A 21,252-nucleotide genomic window follows, 5' to 3' on the forward strand; every position below is an offset into this window, starting at 1 on the left:
TCTTCAGACGGGCTGTTCTATGCTGCCTGGTTGCTGCACCTTCCCGGCATCCATCCTGCCAGACATGTTCTGTTTGACAGCTGAGCATCTTCAGGGGTGATCAGAAATTAGTGGGAAGACAGGCTGGCTTCAGAACACCATAGCGTTCATTTCAGCCTTGGTTGTTGACCCAACTGTCCCCCAGAGGGCTTGGAGCAAGGATGTAAGGAAGGAGAGGGTTGTTACAGGCTTTGAAGAGGTGGCACCTGACATCAACAAGCTCAAAGATTTGTTGGGGGAACCCACATGTTCACACTGGCTTGAGAGAAGTACACAGAACAAAATGGCCCCCCTCCCTACACATGGAAGGACAGAGACTTCCAGGTTGGGGTGCAGAATCTCAGCTGTCTGAGCCAGGTTGGCTGGTAAAGCAGAATTTGCACCAGGGCCATGGGCAGACCTGAGGGCCCCAGAGAATGGGTATGGAGAGTGAACCCCAAACCCAGCTCAGCAGAACAGCAATCGCCTCTTGAGTTCAGAAGGGCTAGGGCTAGCAGAGGAACCCACAGGAAATGCAAAGAGAAAAAAGTCCATCAGCGCGAGAGGCCAGGAATCCTGAGCCCCAGAACTGGGCACAAGCAGCCTTCCTAATGCACGTTTGTCAACCTTCTTCAATATTTAGTGAGAACCTACTCGGTTCCAGGACTTGCTCTAAGAACAGTTCCTGCTCTTGTAGAGCTTGTGATTGGAGGTGAGGTTGACAGTTGCAGACAATCACAGAAATAAATGAATAGTTAAAAAACACAGTGGCAGACAGACGATGCTAGGAAAGGGTGGGCAGAGTTAAATGGTGCAGACTGGCTCAAGGTTAGCTTCAATCACATTCCTTGATCACCTGGAAATCAGTGTGCATGGGGTGCAGAGCACACCAGCTGGGTTTAAAACTCAAGAGAGGCTCAGCAAGGGAGTTTGTTTTGTTTTGTTTTCTTTTACCATCTTACCCCTTTGAGCCTCAGAGTTTGTGTGGTCAGGCTAAAGAGAGACTCTCAACCCCAGCATGGTTCTCTCCTCTGGTCCCTTATGAGGGATTTTTCCACCAGCCCACATCAGGATGCACAGGGTCAAGTGCACGGGCTCTGAAGTATTGCCTTCTCTATTTGAAGGCTTTAGAAATAGGTTTTAGGGAATAACTTTGATAGGGTACTATGTAAAGCAATGCTTCTCGAATTACCTATTAGAAAAGGAACACAGTCTTTCGCAATCAGTCATGAACCAATACATTCTTCTAGAAGAAAAAATGAAATGAGAAGCAAGGACCTGCAAGATATAAGCCTAATATTTCATCGTTATTACATTTAACAGATATGAAATTACTATTGAATTGTTACTACAGGATCCAGATGCTGACTCTCGATTTCTGGACTTACCCCGTGGCAGAGTGGTAACAGGTGGTCAAGGGGCCAGGCCCGTCTGGTCTGTGGACCTCACTGAGGAGCAGGGCTCTGGCGCTTGCTCTTGCCCGCACCCCATAGAACTGGGGAGGCACAAATCATCGCCCCTGTTCAATCTGCCCCAAGCCATTTTTACATGTTGGCCTGGAAGTCAGGTGACAAGTGCGACCCTGCCGTCGTCTGGGTCAGACACAGGGCTCTGCTCAAGTGGAGGAACCAGGGATCCTGGCGTGCACCTGGAACAAAATTAAATCCCTTCTGTTATCAGGAAACTAGAGCAAACTCCAAACAAGGCAAAAATTGGAGGACAAATTTCAGGTTATTTCCTGTGACATTTATTGAGAGTATCTAGGGGGACTCAAAGGGTCCAAACTCCCTGGGGACTTGAAAGATTGGAGCCATTAGTAAAAGTGGTTGCCATACACAATGACCCTCAGACCATCACACTCAGGCTGGAGTGTGTGTGTGTGTGTGTGTGTGTGTGTGTGTGTGAGTGATCTGTGTATCTAAGGTCACACACACACACACACACACACACACACACCATCCATAGCCTGAATTTCTCTCATTTTGAAGCCTGGCAGTGTGGCATTTGAAGCTGGCCAGGGGCAATAATGGGTGATAGATAAGAAAGGTGTACCACCCCGTGTGGACAGCAGCCAGGACCCCCTACCTTTAGCGGCCATGACGGGTGTGTGTACCATGTGGATGTGCACACGGGCACACATGCATGTTCTGATTTTCATCCACCTGATCGTGCACTCATTTCATCATGGCTCACAGAGCCATAGAGATCCTGCATCAGCCCAAGAATGGGAGGGACATCAATAAATAAGGAAATGGCTCTCAGGAGCAGGAGGGCAGGGTGGAGTGCAGCAGAATCTTCACCAGGGTGACCCTGAGACAGCCTCCTCTCCAGACTCACCCGTGAGATGCAGAGGAGGAGAAGGAGCAGCCACAGGAAGAGCAGGTCTGTGCGCTAGGCAAGGGATCAGATCAGCAAGAGCCCCGGGCTAGAGGTTTAACCAAGGCTACAGACACAGACCTATTTATCCCCCACCTTTTTTTCTTTTGTAATTAATTATCTCCTCTTAGTAGAAATTAAAAGGTAATAAAATGTTGGTAAAATAAAATATAGTAAATGGAAAAGGGTCAGTAATAAAGGAAGAGAGGGATTCCTTATACTTGTAATTGAGTTCAGAGAGTCTGCGCCGGTTCCTTTTGAAATGGTGCCTGTGTGTAATTGTTTTTAATTGGAAGAGAGAAAGCCAAATAATTTAATGCTCAAAATGTATGTGCCCATTATGTGTCAGGCCCAGGGCTAAGTGGTTTGCATTTATTATCTCATAGAAACCCTGTAAACAACTCTGAAATAACTGTTCACGTAAATAAACCCAGACAGAGAAGGAAATGACCCGCCCACGTGCCCACAGCACCCGACTGCAAGTGACAGAGCTGGGACTCACACCCAGGTCTGAGGCCAAAGCCCTGGTTCCTTGGAGTTATACTCCAGCTGCTCCAAAGCTGGAGCTGTGAGCTGTCCCCGCTTTGCAGATGAAGAAACTGAGGCACCAGAGGTTCAGGAGTGACTTGCTTGCTACAGCAGCTATGGCAGGGTCTGCACCCAGGAGTCTACATGTCACCTTGGCCCTACCCAAAGTTGGGCTTGGCTCTGAGGACTTCATCCCAAGGCGTAAGCAGGCAGATCGCAGGGGTCAGAGTTCACCCCTGCCTCCCACTAAGGCCTTAGGAGAGTGTTGTGAGCACACCCAAGAATCCACCGCCGGGCCACCCCCTGCTGTCCTTGTCATGGGGACCCAAAATTCACAGCTCCGTTCTGGTATCACCCCACTACAGGTGCCAAGTGTCACGTGCATCTCCCTGTCTGGCCTGTGCCAGGCTGCTGGGTTGTGCAAGCCTGGGGTGGGGGCTGGGGAGACCAGTCACATCACTGTCCACCTGAGTGTCACCACTTGAAGTTGTCACAGTCACGAGGCCCTGTGGAGACATCCTGGGTTTTTCATCTGCCCTTTGATTTTCTGATGCTTGGACCTCTGGGGCCTGCTTGACCCCAGGAGTGACTGTCCCCTGAGTGCTAGCTGATTCTCAGGGTCAATGATGAACAGCTGTTCCCCTTTCAAAGATAAGCCACCCAATCCAGAGCCCACAGTCCATGCCACATCCTCATCAGGATCTCACACCACTGCTGGCCACCATTCACCTGCCCAGGTCACCCCAGGGCCAGGTGTCAGGTGACTAGGGATAGCTCCTGTGGCCTAGAGCCTCTGACATCATTGGAACTAGCCAATCCCAGCCTGTCCATCCACCTCCCCTGTTCCTTCCCGTGGAAACCACAGTAAAGCCTTGGCGTCCCCCCATCTCTTTCTCCCTCCTGGCTGACCCTGGTGCTCTCCTGGGTGGCCACTCCCGGTACAGCGTGTCCCCTTCCTAGGACATCTGTGAGTGTAACCATCTCTTTAATGGCAGTTGCGTCCTGATCTGTTGACCTTATCCTATTTAATCAAAAGCATGATAAAACCTTTTTGTAAACAAATATCCAGGTCACTTCCTCCAGAAGCCCCCTCTGAGTGCCCTGGTCAGCTTAAATCACCCCTTCCTCTGCTCCCCGGAGCGGGATTTTTTTTTTTTTTTGTGGCAGCCTAAAAGCTTGCTGTGTACCTACCACTGCACTGAGTGAACTCAAAAAGTTACGGGCAATGACTTCTCTGCCTCTCATGGCAGGCTCTGCCCAGCACATAGTAGGTTCTCAGTAAATCCATGGCCTCTGAAATAAAGATAAGGACCATACAACAACGATGATATCCATGGCAACAATAGCCATCTGTCCTTCATGCTTTGCCTACCTCGTCTCCAATTCCCAGAGCAACTAGAACTCTGCAAAGTAGATCTGGGTTGTCCCATTCTGTAGACGAGGGAAACGAAGCTCAGAGAAGTCCAGTCATTTATCCAAGACCACACAGCCAAGAGCCAGGAGTGCAAACCTGAATCTGTCTGGCTGCAGAGTTAACCCTCTTGAAACAAATTGAGCAGAACTGAAGTTCATATCCTTTTGCATGACCCTGTCAGGGGTGACACCCGCCACAGATTGATCAGGGGCTGGCTATCAGGAGCATCTAAGTGTTCTGAAAATGAACAGCAGGTTCTAACTCAGTTGTTGAGTGACTATCTCAAAGCAGTCAGAAAGACCTAGGCATGGCTGTTATCTGGCCCTGAGATGACATCAAACCTCTGACCCGGCATTCACCCTCCGACCTCTGCTTCAGTCTGCAGCCCACCTTGACCCATCCGGCCTCAGACGTCCGGGAAGGCCAGTAGAGACCATGGTATCACAGAGCCAAGGGACCACCTCAGCATCTCCTCGTGGGAAGGCAAGGCCACCCGTCCCTTAGAGAAAGTCTTGGGAAGTGCCAGATACTCAGGCCTACACAGCCTGGTTAGAATATCAGCCGCCTGCACAGTCCCTGTGCAGGGGACCCCTTTGCCATCCCTCCCACTGCCCAGCACCCAGGGATCCAGCCACTCACCTCGTGTGGATCCCCTAGAAAACCTAAGGCTTCTTCAGCTGCTGCAGGCCCCTGGCCATGCACCCAGGCAGGGAGGGTAGAATGGGAACCGCAGACCTGAGCGTCTTGGATTGCAGGAGCCCCGTGCCTTCAGAAGGCCTGACGAGCCTAGTTTGCCTCTAGGCCTCTTGTATGGAAGTTCCAAGTGGTTAATATTTTCCTGATAAGAAAACATGTGTTCCCCGAATTCAGCAGGAGTCATAATAAAATCATCATGTTTCTAAATCCTTAATCCACAACGAAAGGAGTTTAAATCCCGACGGCATTCCCAGTGTTAGCTTTTTCAGGAATACTTACGGGGTAATTTAGGCCTGATTATTAAAACAGCAGGCCGTCTGCTTCCTCTCTGTTCACTTAAGAAAAAAATTGAACCACAATTCATAAACGAGTCTCCAGGCCCTTTATAAATTGGAAAGATTTTCTTTCTAAGCAGAATATAGCTCAGAGATGTTTGGGATGCCTGCAGGTCAAGAAGCAGGATGGTCCTTCCTGGAGCCCGTCTCTGGGTTGGGCCCTTAGTCTACATTGTTTCCTTTAAGACTTCCCACCAGCCAGGTTTGGTGGTACGCGCCTATAATCCCAGCAGCTCAGGAGGCTGAGGCAGGAGGATTGCAAGTTCGAGGCCAGCCTCAGCAACTTAGTGAGGCCTCTAAGCAACTTAAGACCCTGTCTCAAAAAAAAAAAAAATAAAAAAAAAAAAAAATAAAAAGACTGGGGGTATGACTCCATGGTTAAGCACCCCTGGGTTCAATCCCAGGTACAAAACAAAAACAAAAACAAAAAAAACCCCACCAGCCCAGAAGTAAAAATAATGTCCCAAATCCACAGATGAGACTATCAGTTGGCAGTGGCCTTGCCAAGTCCACCTGATCACATCAGGAGAGAGGAGATTCAAGTTCCAAGCTCTCCAGTCCTCAGTGTGAAGCGAACCCCCAGCCCCCACTGACTGCCCTCAAGGCCAGGCGTGCAGAGACCAGCAGCCCAGCCCCCACTCCTGCCCGCCTTTGCCAACATCAGGATCATCTCTTTTTAAAAATCAGCATAAAGGGCTGGGGATGTGGCTCAAACGGTAGTGCGCTCGCCTGGCATGTGTGCAGCCCAGGTTCGATCCTCAGCACCACATACCAACAAAGATGTTGTGTCCGCCGAAAACTAAAAAATAAATATTAAAAAAAAAATCAGCAAAAAACGAGTATTCAAAAATAAACTTGTAAAAATTAAAACTTGTTCTCAGGTCTGACAACCCCCCCCTCCCCCACCACTGCTGGAAGGTCTGTTGTAAGAAGGCCCAGTGGCCTCCGGCAAGTCCCACCAGCCCCCAGCCCTGCCATCATTGTGCAGTTCAGATGCCGCTGCCCACCGCCTACTCTCCAGGAATCCAGGAGGAAGAGGGAGGTAATTGGCAAAGGCTGGATTTGATGGTTTACCCTCTTCTCTCTTAATCCCCACCCCAGCTCCTTCTGGAAAAGTGGAAGGCGTTTGTGGGAACTCTCTCCTCCCCAGGACGCAGTGCTCACCAAGCCTGGTCCATTTCTGTTACTATGTAGCCGCAATTCTGCCTGCTCCTCAGAACCCTCCAGAACACGCCTCCTGAGGCCCACAAAGCCTCTGGCCTTGTGATGTTCCTTAAGCTCTCCTGTACCTGATTCCTCCCAGGCAGGAGTGGCCCGAGGGTGGAAACACTCCCCACTCCTCCAGAAGGAGACTTGAGGTGGATTTTCTCAGCAGTGACAACCACCTAAGAGAAGTGGGGGACCCTGGAGAAGGGGGTGCCTCACACCAAGCCTCAGACAGGAATCCACTTTCTCCACTTTGTAATTAACATCTCTAAAGAAAGGGAGAGTCCCACCTGGGAGAGAGGAGAGAGGGCAGGAGCACAGGCTTCCCCTTCAACATTGAGTTCTTATTATTGAGAAGCAGATTCCTCCCCCATCAGTTTGGGAACAACTAATTGCCTTGCCGAAACTCAGAGAACCAAGCAGGTACTGTGGTGCTGTGAGGGTGGGTCGTTCCAGAGAATCTGCCAACAGGGCCTGGATTCTGCTTGTGGCCCAAGAAGAACTGTGGCTCAGGAAGATTCGGAGTCTGGGGCTCCCCAGATCCACCTGGCAACTATTCCCTGAACTCTGATGTCGATGTGGAGGCTCAACCAAACCACACAACCCCTGATTTAAAAGGTTCACGGTTCCTAAGGGGAGGAACCATTCATTCACACTCTCCTCACCAGACAGTGAGGGCAGGTTCCGTGCCAGGCACCGCGGGGCACGGTGGGCATTCAGAGCCACATGAAGCTTGGGGTGAAATGCTTCAGTCTAGTGTTAAGGAGGCTGTGGGGGCACAGAGGAGGGCATCCACCTAGACTGGAGACCTCCGTAAAGGCTGCGTGCCGGGAGGTGGCAAATGGGAAGGAGATAGGAAGGAAGTCCTTGAAGCAGCAGCAGTGTGACCACACCACTGTGGCATGACAGCTTTGCTATGCTTTGGATATGAGGTGTCCCCCCAAAGCCCCTGCGTTAATGCAGGGAAACTCAGGGGTAAAAGATTGGATTACGAGAGCTGTAACCTCATGGGTCCATCTGAGCTTGAGTGGACAGGGTGGTCACTGCAGGCAGGTGGGGTGCGGCTGGAGGAGTGGGTCCCTGGGGGCATCTTCCCGGCAGCCCCTTCCCATTGCTTCTCTGCTCCCTGGCCTCGGTGGAAGGGACGGCCTCCCTCCACCTCGCCCTTCTGCCATGATGCTCTTAGACCCAGAGCAATGGAGTCGCCCGACCTGGGACTGAACCTCTGATGCTATGAGCCAAAACAAACTTTTCCTCCTCTCAACCCCTTCTGTCGGGTACTTAGGTCACAGTGGCAGAAGACAGACCAACACATCCTAGGGCACTACATGCCTGGCGAGCGTGGACCTCTCACCATGCCGTGACATTCACGTGTGCCCGATAAGAAGCCCCTTGTTTGCTCTAGAGGTTCAGCCTGAGGATTGAACCTGGGGCCTGTGGAGCATGGGCTGTAGTGACTCCAGGATCTCCTCCTCTAGAGGGTGATGGCACGCGGCCCCTGGGCCCACAGGCAGGCGTGTCCTCCCTCATTCACGCGCAGTTCCTCTCGCCCATACGCCCCTCAGTGTAAATCCCTGGGGATGAACCCCTGACTGCTCATGGCATGCTAGAGAAACCCGGAAGGGTGCTAAGGGCTACACCCAGATTGCAGTCAAGCGGAACATGGCGAGGTTGTGGCCCAGAGAGGCATCGCCCCCTTCCTTACTGGGACCCTACTATGCTCAGAGCCCTACTATGTGCCAAATACACATTGTCACACACTATCCTCACCATGACCCTGAGAGGTCAGTGCTAGGGTCCTTATTTTACCAAGGACATTTCTGAGACTTGGGACCCTCCAGTGATCTGCTCCAAGGACATTGTGACATTACAGAGTCAAGCCACCTTCCTGGCTGCCTCAGCTTGTAGCCTGCTTTCCTGAGACCTCCAGGCCACAGGCATCCTTGGCATTTGGGCGTCAGCTCAGCTGGGAGCTCTGGATCCAAAGGAGCCCCTCTCTGCCCTGTCCCACAGCCCCGGCTCCTCTCTGACGGGACAGCACAGGCTTCTTCACCACCTGCTCCTCCCCTGGCTCCTGACCTGTTCACTCCCCTTACCTTGGTGCCCCAGAGCCTGGCACACGGAAATCCCACACACGCGGCTGCTGAAAGAATGAAGCCAAGTGGCCCTTCCCTCAGCCCAGTCTTATCACCATGATGGTGACCAGTATCCCACTGGGGACTTATACGGATGCTAGTGGCTGCAGATGAAACACCAGAGTCTCACAAATACAGGACTTCATGGGCTTCTCATGGGTGAGAGCAAGACATTTTGTAGATTTTCATTTCTACCCAAGCCAAAGGGTACCGTCTAATCAGATCCTATGTGACCAACATTTGGGACTTGCAAATGGATAGCACCCCTTCCTCCACGATTCCTCTCACTCACTCACACAAGTGTGGCTGAGGACGGTTGCACAGCCTCTCAGACAGTGTCCTTGCAGCATGCGGGATGCTCAAGGTTGTCAGCAGACACCTATTATCAGTCTCTGCCAGCATCACCTCCAATGGGCTCTGACTTCGACTCGATGCTACAATGTATCAGTCACTTTCAGTGTGAGCTCACGCTTCCTGTTTATTTGTGTTGATTGCTCCGTTCACTTGTGGCACCATTTTGGTTGTGATTTTTTTTTCTCTCTCCAATGCTTTATCGTCTCCCAATTATTTTTTCACTTTAAAGCAATGATAAGATCATTGGCCGTCCTTCAGCAAGTCACAGTCCCGAATGCTAGAGAATCCTTGCCCCCTGCCTCACGATCTCCTACAATCCTGGAGTGACCATGTCCTCTTTCGCTTTGAAACAAGACATAGGCATTCTTAAAAATCACCATGTGAGGGCAAAATAGGGTGAGAGGCACAGAACTCACAAATGTCACCAGTGACATATAAAAGAGTCAAAAAGAAAGCGTGAGCACAGTTTTATACAATACTGCATGAGTATGGCACTTGACCTTGAACAGACTTTGCTGGTGGGAGTGGACCCGTGCACACCTGCCATTACAACTTCCCATTTGGGGCTGGGGATGTGGCTCAAGCGGTAGCACGCTCACCTGGCATGTGTGGGGCGCTGGGTTCCATCCTCAGCACCACATAAAAATAAAATAAAGATGTTGTGTCCACCAAAAACTAAAAATAAATATTTAAAAATTCTCTCTCTCTCTTAAAAAAAAAAAACAACTTCCCACCTGTTTCTGAGATTCTCCTTCTGCCTCTTCACAATGTCACCCCAGCTGCACCCCTTCCCACATCCCTCCCACCACCAATGTCAGATCTCTTCAAGGTCCGATGTCATATCTGGCATAGTGCCTGTGTAAAAAGGTGGTCATGTTTTTTCTCTCTCCCTTTTTGATGCATCCCAAGGTGTCGTTTTTGAGTGTGATGGCTCCTTCTGTTTTTCCCATGTCACATGGTGAAGTAGGAAGCTGGCTGTGTTTGTGGTGTGCATGGTTGTGTGTGTGTGTGTGTGTGTGTGTGTGTGTGTGTGTGTTCTATTTCTCTGTGGCTCCGTTCAGCTGGGTGCAATTTTCTATATTCGCCTGATATTTCTCAGGGGGCAGACGTTGCATCACCAAATGTGAAATTCCCATTATCTTCAGACGGCTTCTCAATATGTTGGTTGAGACAATTCATTTATTGGAACAGATTCGCATCTTCCAAACAAGTGTTTCAGCAAGACTCGCCATACCTGATTGACTTTTCATCCTGCTTCTGTTTATTCAGACTGGACCAAAAGGATCGAGTACCAGCCTGGCTCGGGGAGCGTGCCCTTGTTCCCCAGCATCCACCTGGAGACGTGTGACGGTGCCGTGTCCTCCCTCCAGGTCACCACGGAGCTGCAGACCAATTACATTGGCAAGGGCTGTGACCGGGAGACCTATTCTGAGAAATCTCTTCAGAAACTCTGTGGTAGGTTTTCCCCCCTGGGAATTTATTAAATTGATCGTGTGTTTAAATGATATATGCAAACAAAGGCCTATGTTATTAAACTAGAAAATTCTCAGCCTACCCTCGCGCCATCCATATTTGTAGCTCATAGATGGATCTTTGCTTTGGTGGAGGATCAGAAGGGCATCTCTTTTGGCATCTGACGCAACTGATTCAGGCTCTACTTGCCAGTTGTGTGGCCTCGGACAAGTAGCCTGGCAAAGCCTCTGTTCTTGATTAGGAAGACAGAGATGAAATGGCCCAATGTGTTTCAAAGCCCCTGGTGCAGAGTGTAAGGACACCCAGGCTCTCTTGCTCTGCTGGTTTATAGAGGGCCAGTAAGAACCAGTGGTATCAAGAACCTGGGCAGGGCATGGCTCTCTCCATAGGGCCAGCTACATGATTTGGAAGACCCAGTGCAAATGAAGACACAGACCCTTGTTCAAAGATGATTAAGAATTTTCAACAGCAAAGCATTAAACCAGGTGCATAAACTAAGCAATGGCTCAGGTCCCCTGCCCATCAAACTAGGCCCTGCCCAGCAGAGAGGAGCTTTGGGTGGGCTGAGGTGGGCTAATGGAGATATCCACATATGGCCAAGAGAGGACTTGCGGTCAGTGGGCTGAGAGAGGGAGCTACAAGAAAGGAGGTAGGCCTGCAGCTGGGAAACCAGACTAATGAGGGGTTTCTGTGAAAGGAGGAAGCCTAGCTTTGTAGTTTTGTAACTTTGTAGCCTAGTAGTACACACATCTACTGTGTGCACTCTGCCAGACTCTCCATGTGCATTTTCTTAATTTAGTTCCCATCTTCTCTTTGGGGAGAATGTCTTTCACTCAGCTTTAGAGATGAAAAAATTGAGGCCCCAGAATGTGAGAATGACTCGTTCAAGTTCACACAGGTAGCAAGTAGCACGATTTGAAGGTAGGTCTGTCTGGATGGTGGGGTCTTTAGCTCTGCATCCATCACGGCCAACCCTGGAGCCAGAACATAACTCTCCAGTGAGCCTGGGGGAGGAGAGGATGAGCACCCCTGAGGTGCGGACAGTCAGACTGTTCATGGGTTGGTGGGCCCCCTCACCCCGCCCCTACCTGCAGTTCATTGGGTCCTTGTTCTTTCCAAGAAAATCCAGGGCCTAGTCTTGGACTTTTACACCACTCTGTGGGAGCTGGGAAAGGCTTGCTCCCACACAGGGCCCGTGTTAGGAGGGGTTAGCACCTCTTCAAGAGGAAAGGGTGGCTCTGGAACACCCAGTGTAGCTGCCACTCCCCAGGAGCCCCCCACTACTAGGGGGGACAGTTTTCCTTCTTTGACATTGCAGGAACACACACACACACACACACACACACACACACACACACACATCTTTACCTCAACTCTTCTGCCCAAAGAGCCAAGTGCAAATTTTAGAACTGAAATACATCCTGCTTGGGCATCACCATGTCCCTTCCTCATGTCACCAGGCTGGAAGGGAAGGCGAGTGGGAATGTAGACCCCTCTGGAACAACACAGGGTTGGGGGACACTTCAACTCCAGTGTTCCCAACCACTCTGGCAATATGCAGGAAACTGGCCCCAGCCTCTCCTTCCCTCTGTGTGTGCAGAAGCCATCAAAGTGACATGTTGCTTTGAACCAATGTCCCATTTGACTCCCCGTGTACCTGGATTATCAGTCAACTGGACCTTGAGGCTCCCTGGGTTGGAGTCATTTCCTCAACTCCTCCAGGCGAGAAGGAGATGATGGAATCTGTTGCTAAAGACCAGAGGGGCCCAAGGGCAGAATTGATTTCGAACATTGCTGGCAAGAGATGGGAGATATGGAGGGCGAGAAGGAGGAACTTCAGAGCAAACCTGTACGCGGTGTGTTAACACAGCTTCTTCCATCTGGGCTGCCAGTGTCACCGTGCAGGAGGGCAGGATACCTGGGCCAAGCAGGCGCTCCCCACAAGTGCAGCTTCATCTGATGCTGGGAACTGCCTTTGAATGACAGAGGTCTATCTCTCTCTGGTGACCTTACCCCTGGCACTGCCCACCACACATATGGGAAACTGTCCCAGTAACCTGGGTGGCCAGACCAATCCTGCCTCCCATCAGAAGTTTGACTCTTTTTTTTTTTTTTTTTTTTGGTACTGGGAATTGAACTCATGGGCACTAAGCCACTGAGCCACATCCCCAGCCCTATTTTGTATTTTTATTTAGAGACAGTGTCTCACTGAGTTGCTTAGCACCTCGCTTTTGCTGAGGCTGGCTTTGAACTCATGATCCTTCTGCCTCGGCCTCCAGAGCTGCTGGGATTACAGGCGTGCACCACCGTGCCTGACAGAAGCCTGACTCTTGATTGCACTGGGGGAGAGTTCAGGGAAAAGATCAAAAGCAAAGGCTGTCTCTGAACTCCAAGGAGGATACAGGCTGGATCCCTCCTGAGACCCCGGTTGGGCAGCAGTCCCTGTCTAGTGGAGGTCAAAATGAGCTCTGGGGTAAGCTCTGTGTGTTTTCAGTGGGCCAGAGATAGGCTTCTTGCTGTGCTTCCCAACTAGAGAGCTGCCAGGTCACTTCAAATCTGTGCATTGGTGCAGCTTTCATTCTACAATCTTTATTGACTTTGGAGGGAAACAGGGAGACCAATTAGGATATTATTGCCATAGCCTAAGCAAGAGTTAATGAGTTCTGAACCAGGGGAGTGGCTACGGGGATGAATCTAAGACAGGTTTAAGAGGCAAAATCAGCAAGATCCAATGATTGATTAGCTGCCAGGACTGAGCAAGAAGGAATCTAAGCAGGCCCTGTGTGAGCCTCTAACTGGATGAGGGTGCTGCCCACCGCCCTCTGCAGAGGCCTAGCCAACTATGCTTCCCCACTGGTCCTCGTGGAAGTCTGGCCCTTGCCCACCTGCCTCCTCCTCCTGCAGCATCAGCTCCACGAGGGGTAGTGAGATGTTCCCGTTTAAGGGGAAGCCAGCGGCAGCCAACATCAGGCCTGCTGTCAGAAGTACCTGAGCAGAGGCAGCAGCACTTGAAAAACACCAGATGTCAGGCGTGCTGCTCCCTGAGATGTGTTAATGGAGACACTTCCCTTCTGTCTTGGACAAAAGCTCTGGAAGGCCCTGAAACGGTGTTCCCTATGTGAGGCAGTCTTAGCCTCACAATGTTCCGCCACCCTGGCTTTACTCAGAGCAAGGCTTCTAGAAGAAGTTGGCCAACCATTTACACTATTTTCAAATTCAGGGATTCAGGTGAGGGACCCCCTGCCTCAGTACCAGACTTTCCAGAGGCAAACTTGAGCGTGAACTTGAAGATGAATTGAATGTAGAAGCCATTAGCGAGACCTCTGGGATGAATTAAGTTTGGCATTAACAACAGCTCACGGACAGCCCACTTCAGTGACCCCATGTCACTACTTATTTCAGAAAATAGAAAAGGACTTTGTGATGCTTATACCCAGGGTAGCACAGAGGTCAGGGGCTGTCCCTCGAGGGGACCGCTGGACTCCTGGCAGCTGGCCAGTACCTACTGCATACAATGACAGGGACAGCTGCTTTGTTTGCAAGTCAAGAATTCCCAGGACAGGTCCTGCTGAAAGAAAGGCTGCAGACTGGGAACATGCTATTCAAATCAACTCTTCATATGTTGGAGCAGCGCAGGTGACCAGACCTGTCAGTCTTAGGACTGGGACACTTTTGAGCCCAGAGATATTCATGGAGGATTCATTCATTCATTCATTCATATATTTATTAATCCCACAAATATTTGTTATCCCTACAAATGCTGTGCTAATTCTTGAAATAATACAGTTATTAATACAACTACCTAAAAATTCAGTCTCCTGGGGAAGACAGGTATGTTTAAAAGTTACAAGGCAGTTCTCTGGGAGCTATGAAAGTCCCTGGTTTCCTACTACATACACCTTTCAGCTTAACAGAAATTGTTCTCATCAAGAATCAGCACTAGAAACTTTAGTACGCTCAGAATAGCTCAGCTCCAAGAAGAAGCCATCAGGGGTTTCTCCAAGACAAGGAGAACTGGGGAACAGCAGTTGGGAATCAGATTAAATCCCTAATCACACATCGCAAAGAGTGGCGCACACTGACTCCTGAATGATGGTGGTGAGCAGTGGCCTCTGATTTCCTGGGGGTCATTGAAGCAGCTCCCATATCACTTGCAGTGTCTGTAGTGGCCTTGTCCAAGCTGATAGGTAGATATCCATGGCCTAGCCCCATGGCTGGCCACACCTCATCCAAAGCCCAGCTGGCTTCACTTAGAAATCCAGGTTTCTCTTCCAAGTCCCTGGAAGGACCCATCTTGTCTAGGATTCTAGAGGTCGAACAGGTCAGCTTTTCATTACCTTGTCAGATGTTTTCAGAATATCTTAAAAGGACAACTTACAGAAGGAAAAGTTTAATCTGGGCTCATGATTCCAGAGGTTCGGTCTGTGATGAGCTGAGTCCATTGCTCTGGGCCCAAGATAAAGCAGCACGTCATGGGGAAGGGCGTGGGGAGGAAAGCTGCCCAGGACAAGGTGTTACAGAGGAGATTTGTATTAGAACCAAGGTGGTCATGGGGATCCCTCCCTGAATTCTTGGCGTCATGCAGGGAATGACGTTAAGCAAGTTGCATCAAGTGTGGACAGAAGTTTATTTAAAAAGATGGAAAGGAAGGCACCCAGGACAGAAAACGGATGGGTCACTTTAAGCTAGGACTACATGGCCCTTACCAAGTTAGGATTTTGAACATTAGGATCTCTTTGTTCTTGTTTCATTTCCCTTGATTGTTTATTACTTTTGAATAGTTCTCAGCAAACTTTCTTTGTGAGTGTCCTGATGTAGTCGCAAAGGGTGATCGGGTGGTTGACATACTTTTGGTGATAAGAGAGGAGACTGATGCATGGTAGTGTGATAGGATCTTGAAACAAGTTTCTTAAAGGGAAGCCATTAACTGTGGTGGGGGGAGGTTTTGACATATGAGGCCCCACCTTCTGGGTGCTTGGCTGACTGATAAAGTTTCTTATGATTTTTAAGGAAAGATTCTTTTGAGAAATTGTAATTACATATGGCTTGGGGAAGGTTAGGCATTTCACTTTGATTTCTCCAGATGCCTGTTTGCCCAAAAGGATTCCCTATGGTTCGTGACTCATAGATTTCACTTCATAATATCTTTTTATAAGTTACTGCTTTAACCTGTCTTTCCCCTGCCCACCTGCTCATGACCGACTAACCTACCTAACAATGGCAGCCAGAAGCAGAGAGTGGCAGGGAAGGGCCCTAGAGAAGGGGCACCCTTCCAGGGCACACTCCCAGGGTCTCACCTCCTCCCGTCCCACCCACCTGCCTACAGTGACCAGCCAGTCAGTCCATTCAAAGTAGGATGGACAGCTCTCATAATCCAATCATTGACCCCAAACATTCTTGCATTAACACAGAACTTTGGGATGACGCCTCGTATCTGAACCATAACATAGAATGATATCTAACTGTAGACTCAATGGGGTGTCAGTTCCTACAGACATCAGGAAGAAGTCCTCCATGTCTGGCTCTCAGGTACCCAGGTCGGGAAATGGAATCATAACTGTTGGTTTCCGTTATTTACATGAATTGTGAGTCAGGCAAGGACAGGTTTTCCTGCAGTAACAAATGGCCTCGCAGTCTCACTGTCTTAAAATGACAAAGGTTTATCTTTCCTATCCCATGTCCTTGGATTGGCTGAGACTCTGTTCCATGTGGTTTCCCACCTGGACCCAGGTTAATGAAACAGCTGGTACCTAGAACACTGTTCATGTCCATGCAGATGTAAAAATAGGTGAACCATGCCTGTCTCTTGGGGCTTCTGCCTTGATATGACATATATCACCTGCACTCACGTTTCAGTCCTATGGCTGAGCTGAAATCCGGGGTCAGAGAGTGTGTTGCATACAGATGTGTTCCCCCGCTAGACAGCCCTGGTGGTCCGTCAGACACCTGTAGAGTTCCTCCCTGGTGTCCCCTGAGACTCTCTTCCACTTGACTGGACCACCCACTGGACCACCTCGGTGAACCTGGAGGGAGATCATATCACCCCCTGGGAATTTTGCAAATATGGAAACTGAGGCCCAAAGAAGGGAAAATGACTGAACCAAGATCACATAGCAACACTGCTGGCTAGGGGCACTTTCTAGAAAGGGAAAGGCTTACTGGGTCCCTGGAGGTAGAATCCCTGGTCTGGCTCATGGATGCCCTTGACGCAGCTTGAGCATGATGTCAGCATTTATTGAAATGACATGAGGTCTGTATGGTGCAGCCACCATGCTCGCTTGTGTCTTGTCCAGAATACTGCACAGAATGGTTCCTTGTTCATAGTGGCTCATCTCCCTAAAGCCCTCGCACTTCCATCACCCCCCTCCAACTTCCTGTGGTAGACCCAGAGGACTCTGTGCCCATCACCCTTGTGACAGGCCCACTTTGAAGTGCCAGGAATGCTGTCTGCTCACACCAAGGACACCCAGAGCAGAATGCAAACCCATAAACTAGATTCAGAAACTGACCACCATCCCCTGGCCCTATTTTAATTCTTATACCATAGTGTGCCTCTTTTACCCCTATCTCAGAGTGGCTTCCCCAACTCCGAATGGCCCAGGGAGCTGGCATCAGACCTCACCTCTGGAGGATTCCAAAGGAACATCTTAAATGCACTCTGGTGTTAAGATGATGTGCATCATCACTGCTAGTGAGATATCCACTATGCACCCTGTTCTGCTCTCCGTGGGATCCTGTGGGGAGAAGAGACAGAAGAACTCGGGAGAAAGTAAATCTTTCTCTGTTTGTTTAAGTGCACCAAGAGATGAAAGGCAATCTGTTACATTTGTGGAAGTTTGTACCATCTGGTTAAACACGGCTTCATGCTCTCTGCAGGCAACATCTACAAGACAGAGAGGGTGGCCTGTCACTCCCCCTCCACAGGGAAGACAGGGATTCCACATCAATGTCCTTGCCAGGATACATGTTGTCCTCAATAAGCCTCTCTGTGGCATCAGCCACCTGTGTGAGCGGGAGGGTCCTGTGGCACAGGGCTATGCTGTGCAGGCCAACCAGATGGCCCCATGGACACCGAAGTGTGGTAGAAAGACCCTTGCCCGTGTTTCTGAGCGCTGCACCTGCCCCCAGCCAGCAGTGCTGCTGTGCGATCTTGGTTCAGTCATTTTCCCTTCTTTGGGGCTCAGTGTCCATATTTGCAAAATTCCCAGGTGGTTACACGATCTTCCTCCAGGTTCACTGAGGTGGTCCAGTGGGGAGCCTGGGCTTTGGAGCTAACCATGCTGATGGAGCCCCTCACTAGCTGAGTGCAGTCCTGGGCTTGCTCAGCCTGGGGCTTCTTATCTGTAAACAGGACTCCTGGTAGTATTCACTACAGACAGGTAACTAAGAAGGACCATGTAAAGTACTTAACTAAATCAGGTCTGACGCCACTCAGTGCCATCAAAAAAAAATGCAAGGAAAATAACAATTTCATAACTGCAAAAACAATAAAAAGTAAAGTCTTGTAAATCAGCTACATGTATAGAATGTCACCATCCAGGGCTTGGGTTATTCTATCACCAAACTTTCTTTCACGTCACCCCAAACCAGTCCTGAATTTTCAACTGATCCCTCCCCTAGTCTGAGGTGCCAAGTGCAGTGTGAATTCTACAGGGACAGCAGAGCCAAAAGAAGGACCTCATGTGGGGGCGTTTCAAGTCCTGCTGAGCCCTCCTCCAGACCCCCAGTGTGGAGTCCTGGCTGCTGCGTGGATGGCAGAGCCAGCCTCCATCAGCACCATGTGCTCATCTGTGCCCTGGGCTGTACCCCACTGTGTGGCATCCTTGGCCTGAGCTAGCTGTAGGGAGCCCTGAGCAGTCAGCCCACATCTCCATGGCCACCCCAAACTTCAGGAACCAACAGACACGATGTGTTCCCCAGTCACTAGCTGTCTTCATACTGGAAATCCTGATGTCAAACTGATGTCAGGTCATCTGAACATCGGGTGACTATCCAGAGCATCTCATGGGGGCACCAGGTGGGAAGGTGGGCAGTCAGGAGTAACTGAGGGCTACTATGCCTCTGAGACAGGATAAGCGAGACCCCTGGGTAATACCCATGTAGATGGTGTCCCTACTGCCCACACTTCCCTTGCTGAGCACAAATCAGGCATCTCCCGCCTTCTCAGACTCAGCAGTTCAGAGCATCTGGGCTCCCAGGAGGCAGATTTTGCACATAGAGCAGCCTTCCAAGGCTATGAGCGGGTGATCTGCTCCTAGCCTGCAGGGAAGCTGGCTCTGCTGAACCTTTTAAAGAAGTCTTCTGGTTCCAATATGGCACCTTCCTGAGGGTTTTCAGGGGCCATCTTAACTGTGGGAGATTGTCTGTGATAGCTGACCTCGAAACCCACACCTAGGTGAGACGAGGCTCTGCTGTACAGAAGTCAAAACTCCATGATGCTGACCAGCAGCAGGTGCCCACAGTCAGCTTTCATCCAAGTTTATGACTGACCGCAGTGTGGTGCTGGGTGGCAGCCCCTACACTCTGGGCCTTAGACGCCCCAGTTCTTATTAGTTGAACACAGCAAGGAGCTCCTGGCCTCCGTCTTCCCTGAGTGGCTGAGGCCCTGCCTCTGTATGGACAGAAGGATGCAGAGCACTCTGCATCTGAGCCTTTTGGGAAACTGAGTGGGGCTCCACCCAGGGGGACAGTCCCCTCTTCTCCCCCAGTGCAGCCTCGCCCTCTTACCTCAGCCCTCACTCCACTGAGCTGACCTGTGATTCTCACTGAAAGCTCATCTTTCCACTATTTGTCACTGCTCGGCTTATGTCCCCTTGCCGCAGTCTGGCTGGGCACAAAATCACGAGCCACTCAAGCAGGAACAAACTTCATTTCCAAAACTCCCACGAATGCTCCTCACGTGGCCTTCTCCTGGGGCACACCACACCAACAGGAGATCCCTCCTCCGGAAATCCCTCCTACGGCACTTCCCCAACCAATGGGAACTCTCTGGGAGTCCCGGGAGAGCTCCAAAGTAGCAGGCTGAGGAGGACAGCAGGGGTCTAATCTCCAATTGAATGCACATCTTAACATAATCTTTATCATCTCAATGGCTTGCTAGCATCACCTTTCAACCAAAAATGCCATGCGTCATTCCTACTTGGCTATGGCTCTCAGCATCCCCTGGCCTCAGCCCGGAATACTAGTGGTGGCAGAAATAATAGTGGAGCTGGTGATAAAGTCATAGCTGACACTCACCATGTGGCGAGCATGCTGCTCCAAGCTCTGGTGCATTATCTCATCCAGTCCCCAAACACAATGGGGAGAGGAAAGATAGAGGCAGAGAGGTCAGGTGACTTGCTCTCTGTCACAGAGTTGGCACATCATGCTGCCAAGTGTCAAATTCAAGCTTTACTGGCTTCAGAGCTCATGTTTTCAACCACTGTACCATTTGACCTCAATGAGTGATAATAATAATAATAAAAAAGCATACTGAGAATAAAGGGGTTCACACTGCTTCTCAGGGGATCAGGCCCTGGAACTCTCCCCAGTCACAGTGTGGATCATGCTGGGTCAATGTGTGGGCTCTGAGCTCCTGTAGGTCAGGGACTGTGTCTGATGCACCTTTGAGCCACCAGCACCTAACTATGTTTCTTGGCACATAGTTAGTGCTCAAGAAACAGCAGATGGGTTAATGGATGGATGGATGGATGGATGGATGGATGGATGGATGGATGGTTGGATTGCACCCCACCTGGCCACTGCCATCACTTACGTCTGATGCCAAAGTGACTGCTACCTCCCCAGGGATGGGGATGGCCTTGGACATTTCTGTTCCCAAGTCACCGAGCTCAGGTCTAGGCACAGACCTGACCCAGGAGCAGAAAAACAGAAGGTGAAGCTGCCCAACCCCTGAGGACTGACCCTTTGTGCTTTCTGTCCACCCCACCCCCCACCCCGCCCTGCAGGAGCCTCCTCGGGCATCATTGACCTCCTACCGTCCCCCAGTGCTGCCACCAACTGGACAGCAGGACTGCTGGTGGACAGCAGTGAGATGATCTTCAAGTTTGACGGCAGGCAGGGTGCCAAGATCCCAGATGGGATTGTGCCCAAGAACCTGACGGACCAGTTCACCATCACCATGTGGATGAAGCACGGCCCCAGCCCTGGCGTGAGAGCCGAGAAGGAGACCATCCTCTGCAACTCAGACAAAACCGGTGGGTCACTCTAGCCCAGCCCAGTGTCTGGGCACAGACGTGGTCATGGGGGAAGGGAGAAGAGTGTGGGATGGGGCCCTGGGAATGCATTCTGGTTTTCTGGCTGTGGTTTACTGGGATTGGGGTGAACTGGGAGTAGGAAAGGGGAGAAGGTACAGGTACACCAGGAATGCAAAGCTGGAACCAGTGGTCTCCCAACTGGGTTCCTCAGAACTCCAGCATCCCCAGAGGTGCCTTAGGGTGGCTCTGCGTGAGGTCAGGGAGGAATCCTCATCGTGACTTCAAACAAGAAGCTCCACCTTTAGTACCTAAAGACTCCCAAAGGACTTCTTTTGAATAAAAGGGTCCTGCAACTTAAAGTAGTCATTTGAAAATCACTGGCACTGATAATAATGGTAGCTCACATTTCTTAGGCATTTAGGAAGCTTCACCTGAGCAAGACAGGTCACAGGTTGGTGGTTAAAATCACTCTGCCTCTTAGTAGCTATGTGACCTCAGGCAAGTGGTTAAGCCTCTCTGTG

The 21,252-nt window shown here is 50.4% G+C and overlaps 1 protein-coding gene across 1 annotated transcript in view; it reads left to right on the top strand.

Moving 5' to 3' along the window:
- The window catches only part of Clstn2 (calsyntenin 2), a 573,808-nt gene that overhangs the window by 464,591 nt on the left and 87,965 nt on the right, over window positions 1-21,252 (top strand). Inside the window, exons 6-7 of the mRNA XM_021728308.3 lie at window positions 10,332-10,517; window positions 20,483-20,731. Coding sequence (XP_021583983.2) covers window positions 10,332-10,517; window positions 20,483-20,731 — 435 coding nt within the window. The remainder of the gene's footprint in view (window positions 1-10,331; window positions 10,518-20,482; window positions 20,732-21,252) is intronic.

This window comes from Ictidomys tridecemlineatus, chromosome 3 (assembly GCF_052094955.1).
Source record: "Ictidomys tridecemlineatus isolate mIctTri1 chromosome 3, mIctTri1.hap1, whole genome shotgun sequence".
Lineage (NCBI taxonomy): Eukaryota > Metazoa > Chordata > Mammalia > Rodentia > Sciuridae > Ictidomys > Ictidomys tridecemlineatus.